The sequence below is a fragment of the Epinephelus fuscoguttatus genome, linkage group LG1 (assembly GCF_011397635.1).
Source record: "Epinephelus fuscoguttatus linkage group LG1, E.fuscoguttatus.final_Chr_v1".
Lineage (NCBI taxonomy): Eukaryota > Metazoa > Chordata > Actinopteri > Perciformes > Serranidae > Epinephelus > Epinephelus fuscoguttatus.
In genome coordinates, this window is record NC_064752.1 from 45646189 (window position 1) to 45652188 (window position 6000).

General features: G+C 39.2%; 1 protein-coding gene across 1 annotated transcript in view; it reads left to right on the forward strand.

Annotated features, from left to right (window-relative positions):
- nampt2 (nicotinamide phosphoribosyltransferase 2) overlaps window positions 1–5259 on the forward strand; it is a 28748-nt gene extending 23489 nt beyond the window's left edge. The window contains exons 10-11 of the mRNA XM_049571242.1: window positions 217–342; window positions 533–5259. Coding sequence (XP_049427199.1) covers window positions 217–342; window positions 533–694 — 288 coding nt within the window. The 3' untranslated portion in view covers window positions 695–5259. The remainder of the gene's footprint in view (window positions 1–216; window positions 343–532) is intronic.
- Window positions 5260–6000: the final 741 nt, after the last annotated feature.

Here is a 6000-nt window from a genome sequence, read left to right on the forward strand (position 1 = left end):
ATTAATTCTTAATATACTGTCTGTACAATCTGTAATGGGCATATTGATAGAAAATGAAATCTGGAGAAAATGAATAAAAAGACCAGAGATGTTTTCTTGTATGGCACATATACAGTTACCCCCACAGAGACTGGTTGTCAATGTGCTCATGAGAATTTGGTGCAGATGATTTCCCTCAGTTTTTTTAACTAGTTTTGTTTGCACGTGTTCTTCCAGATGGACGTGTACAAGCAGCCGGTGACTGATCCATCCAAGGGGTCAAAGAGGGGTCGATTATCACTGAGGAGAAACTCAGATGGCTTCTTAGAGACGATAGAGAGAGGAGCAGGCAAGCCTGAGGAGGTTAGTCAGACAATATTGTTTTTAACTCTGACTAACAATGTGTGTTTATATCTGTGTAATATCTTTTCTTTGTACTTTGTGTTCTGTTTTTATTTACAGTTGATACGTGTGTGTGTGTGTGTGTGTGTGTGTGTGTGTGTGTGTGTGCGCGCGCACGTGTGCACGTGCGTGTGGGCTCTGTATTCTTCAGGACCTGCTGGTGACTGTTTTTGAGAATGGCAGCTTGGTGCTGGACTACTCCCTGGAGGAGATCAGGAAGAACGCTCGGCTGAGGGATGAGGAGGTGAACCCCACCCTGCACAACCATGAAAAGGAGCTGCTGCACAATCACATCATCAACGGCATTCATTAGATCAACCACAGAGCCTTTCACAGTGCATAGAGTACTTAATGTTTTAACAGGGTGCAGTGAAATGAACACTGCAGTGGTTTCAAAAGGCACCCATCCAAGTATAAACTGAACATGTTAACGGGGAGTGAAAAGCTGTTTTCTCACAAGACACTAACATTTACTATGACAAAATATGAACAGTATTATTGATTATAGTAATCATGCAGTATGGGTTACACTTGCTAATGATAGCACTAGTGTTTGATATCTAATATTTAATTAAAGGTCACTGTCAGCATCATATATCAGCACAGTTATATATTGCTGCAGCCCTTCTTTGGTTTGTGTTTTTGAAACACAAGTCATGTACAATTTGTAAATGAAGACATCACATCACTAGTGCAGATTCTGCTGCACTGCCTCAGTTTGGACAAAATCACAAAGTCAATGAAGCCATACCTGTTCTATTTCCTGATTTCTGATGCCACTGGGCCCACAAAGCACACTATGAAACCCCAGTGTTTAGTATTGAATAAATAAAAAAATATATCATGAAATGAATAATCCTATGAATACATTGTGTAAAATATATAAATGAACCAATAATTTGTGAAATAATTGAAGGTTGTTGAAACTCAACTTATTATTATAAAGATGTAATTTCATCATTAATCATCAGTTTTATTCATTTGATTAAACTACAGACATGTTTTATTTCTAAATGCCCTTTCCCTAATTGATTTTTTTGTATTTCATAATCAATCGCAGTCACTTTTCATGACAATCGTGATGTCACCACCCTCTCTCCTTTCAGCCAATCACATATCCCCTGCTTGAGCCAGCAAGCTCAACTACTGAGGCCACATTTAGCCAGCTAGCTCCTGTTAGCTAGAGCACTGTTTTTCAAATGGGGGTATGGGTACCCCTAGGGGTTCTTTGGTGTATTGCAGGGGGTACTTGAGATTTTTTTTAATGTTCATTTAAAAATATGAGTAATGCATAATTCCTAGTTTAATAAACCACATTTTATATTCAGTATTCCTGTTTTCAGTAACTGCCATAAACTGTCAAGTGCTGCATCAAAGGCCATCACCTTCACATTTACATTGGTGCTCTCTGTTTTTGCCCAAAATGTTTTGCACTGGTCAGAGGGTCCTTGCCTAAAAAAAACATATATATTTCAAAGAGGGTACATTAGTGGAACAAAGTTTGAGAATGAACAACAATGTCAGAGTAATTCCTTATCATATTTCATATCATTACTACAGGCTGCTGCTGCAGATAAACACAGTAACTAAAGCTGTACTCCAAATCACACACTTTCTCCCTGCAGTACGGCAGCTGCCCCAACACAGTACATACTGGTGCATGCGGTATGCACATAATCACACTACTTCATCCTGACATTGGGCCTTGAGTTCTGACCCTCTTGCTTACATGTTCGTTACCATGGAGATAAAAACTTGGATATGAAAACGCCATTTACCAAAGCTCGCCATAGATGGAGGTCAACTCTGAGAGCTCTGCTGTTGATACTTTGCAATGTAATTAATTTTAAGTTTTAATTGATAAATGCATTCATTGTAGATTCTAAAATATTTTTATTCACCATAGTAAAATTACATAAACATTTCTCTGTAGTTGTTTTTTCATAGTTATGTCATTTTGTTTTTAGTAGTATAATTAGCTATTTTGTTCACTTAACAGTTAATATTCCTGTTGTTATTATTCAACTGGTCATCAGTCACTTGGATGTGCCGTCATCCGTCGGTCTGTCAGCTTTCAACAAGCTCTCGAGCTGTCATCTGTTTGTGGTTCCGTTGATGTGACGCATCTTCCGCTGCCCTGAGGACTGTGGGTCAGAATAGCCAGAAAAGCATGCGGGCTTGCATTCTGTAAAATGCAACCAGATGCAGCAGAACATCCTGGTATTTTTGGCATACTGCATTGGACCAATTGTGTATTGGCACATACTAAATCTTTTTCTGGTATATTAAATAGCTTGGATAATTAGTTAGCATCAAAGTGAGGAGCCAGTGTTAGCAGTGTTAGCTCCTGATAGCTAGGGACCACAGAAATAATATGAGGTGGGAGTTTCTGTGTCAGTGCACTGGGCCCACTTACAACAGCCACTTCTTTAACTCTGTTGTTATACACTGTATAGTCAAATATGCACATGTACAAACAGAACATCAGAGACGTCAGAGTGAGTGGGCTGCCTCACAGGATGGAGCCCCAAGCACTTAGGGGTTCGGTGCCCTGCTCAAGGCCACATTGGCAGTGCCCAGGAGACAAACACTCCAGCTACCAGTCAAAATTCCAGACTTGATCCAGACTGGGACTTGAACCAGCAAACCTCAGGACCCTAAGCCAACTCCCCACTGACAGTTACTGCCACCCCAATTGATGAGGCATCTTTCTTACGAGACAGAGGTCATGTGATTGGCTGAACGGTGTTGAATGGGGTGCAACAACAATACCATCTCAGCTTCTTGTAAATTGACCAGATAAATATTAGTTTGATCATGTGGTTTTGAATATTTCAGTAACTAACATACACGACTGATGCTGCGATGATGCATTTAGTGATGATGCTTGTGATTTTAACATCAAGAGTTTGGGAATTTCTTCTCTGAAGTTTGAACCAAAAGAAAACAAACACTCAACTCAAACAGAGTCACAATGTTGACAGAATTTTATTTAAAGGTGATTTGTATTTATTTATTATTTGTATCCTTAGCTGTTAGTACTTTTTTTTTATACTGAGTCATTTGTGGTGCGGATAAACATTAGGAGACAGACTGGACATCAAACTGCCTTTACTAAATCTAATGCAGGCCTGATATTGTGCACTGCTACAATGACTGCATTATGTAGCACAATAAACCAGATGTCAGATATGCTTGAGTAGTCAGTGTTAAACAATTTGGATCTGTACTGGAGAAGCTGACTATGTAAGATGTCCTTATATGGAATAATTCAAATAGATACTGTTATAGAGAATATAGAGTAAAATATTTTGTTGAAAATCTGATTTGATTGGCTGATGAGCCTCGACTTATGGACATTAAAGGAAACATTTACTCTGATAATCTTGTATTCATAGTCATCGTGCAGCCCCACTATACGCAACCAGTTCGCATAATCTCTAAGGGTGGGTATCACCAGAGGCCCCAAGATGCGATGTTATCATGACACAAAAGTCACAATACAATATTATTTGTCAACATAATAAAGTTTCTCACTTAAGTCATTTTTATTGCAGCAAAATGTATCCAGAGGACTGAAAAAGCAATTGATGTAATTATTCTAGTAAGCCATCAAAAGTTTTAGTTGTGTTTGGAATATTAATAATTTATTTAATAAAAAATCAATACTTGACATCCATGTATTGATACAATATTGCCAAACAAAATATCACAATACTATACTGTATCAATTTTATTCCCCCCAGTCCTAATAAACTCTTGTACGCCCTGTCTCACCAGTTGCTTGTGCCTGCAGCGTGATTGGCTGTCATGATGTGAGCACTGTTTAAATGTTTCAAATTGTCACACCCTCTCCTCTCAACACCAGCACGGTCTGTATCACAAGTGTTCCAGCATACTGCATGCAATCAGTTGCTTCCTATACATAATGAATGGGATCAAAGTTTTAGTCACATATAGTGAGGCTGCGTCAGTCTCTGATGTCCACTGCCTTCCTCCACTCCTATGCACCAACCTTCCTTTAACTTGCCTTGCTTCCTTTGGTTAGAAGTGTTTAATTTCCCAGAATGCCTTTCACCACCACCTCCACACAAGGGGCATTATTACTTCAAACAGTTTTGCAGATAAACCAGTGTATCTTCACGTAAACTGTGTATTCACACTGATGTAGCGCATGTAAATGTGTCACCCGATTACCTGCCTTAAACAGCTCACTGTATCATGTAAGATATACTGAAGTTTGAAGTGGCTCATTTCTTTTATTTTGGGCAGGTAGCATTGTAGGAAATGCTGCCTTCTTTTACAGAAACTATCTAGTTCTGTCAGTCACAACAGATGTTAGTGAGCTATAGAAGTGCTGACAGATTAAATGACCAGATAGTCTGCTGCTGTATTTTTATGCATTGAACTAATGACTCCAAAGCTACTGCTGCTTTTGTTGGCTCTTAAGGGCCTGATCATTGTAAGTGTTTATCCTTCTTACTCTCTTTTCATGCCCCTCCATTTTCTGTGTAATGCATTGGCTTGTTTTTTTGTTTTTTGTTTTTATTTTAATAATCAGCAACAAATTCAACCTGAATCACATTCAGTTTTAGACTGCAGGCCGGAGCCTGTTTGCATTTGATTTCCTTCTTGATGACTGGTCTATAGGGACGCAGTTTGCGGCCAACACTGAACATAGGGTTTACCTGCTGTGTGATAATGGCACTAATCATATACTTCATGAAATGATATTTTGTAAATATACTTTTGAAAATGCTTGAAAAAACTTGCTTTTAACTTATCTGTATCTTTTAAATGTTCTGTACCTTTGATTTTGTTTGTGTTTTAAAAACTGACCTTTTGTAAGATTAAAAAAAAACCCTGAAAACTTGCAAAGTTGTCCATAAAACACTAGAGAGGCAGAGGGTGTTATTACACTTAGTGACCAGAAAGTGGAACCCATGGGGCGTCTGTGGCTTAGTGGATAGAGCAGGCGCCCCATCTACAAGGCTATTGCCTCAGCGGCCCGGGTTCAAGTCCAGTCTGTGGCCCTTTGCTGCATGTGATCCCCTCTCTCTCTCCCCCTTTAACACTTGGCTGTCCTGTCCATTAAAGGCAAAATGCCCTAAAAAATATCTTTTAAAAAAAAGGAAGAAAGTGGAACCCACACATTTTACCATACTGAAGGTGAACGTCTCTCCCCCAGAGGCCGTGAAAAAGGGTTCAACCTCTTTTATGTACAATTTCATACTTCCACCGGTGCTGATCAGGCTTACAAATGCTGGCAGTCATCGGATCTTTTGGGGGAGATAGCAGGTCAACAGTATATGCTACATGGAAGTGGGACCTTTAGGTCCCTAAAGGTTTTTTTTTTCTCCCGTTCAAGGGTTTTTTGGGGGGGAGTTTTTCCTCATCTGCTGTGAGGGTCCAAAGGACAGAGGGATGTTATATGCTGTAAAGCCTCTGAGGCAAATTGTGATTTGTGATATTGGGCTTTATAAATAAAATTGACTGATTGAAGAGACCTCTGTGAAAATGGCTATGCTGTTTTTCCTTTGCCAAAATTTATTCTAAATTTAGAGAGTTTTTTAACCCCCTTCCTGAGAAGGTGTTATAACCTGGTTGATACCACTGGGT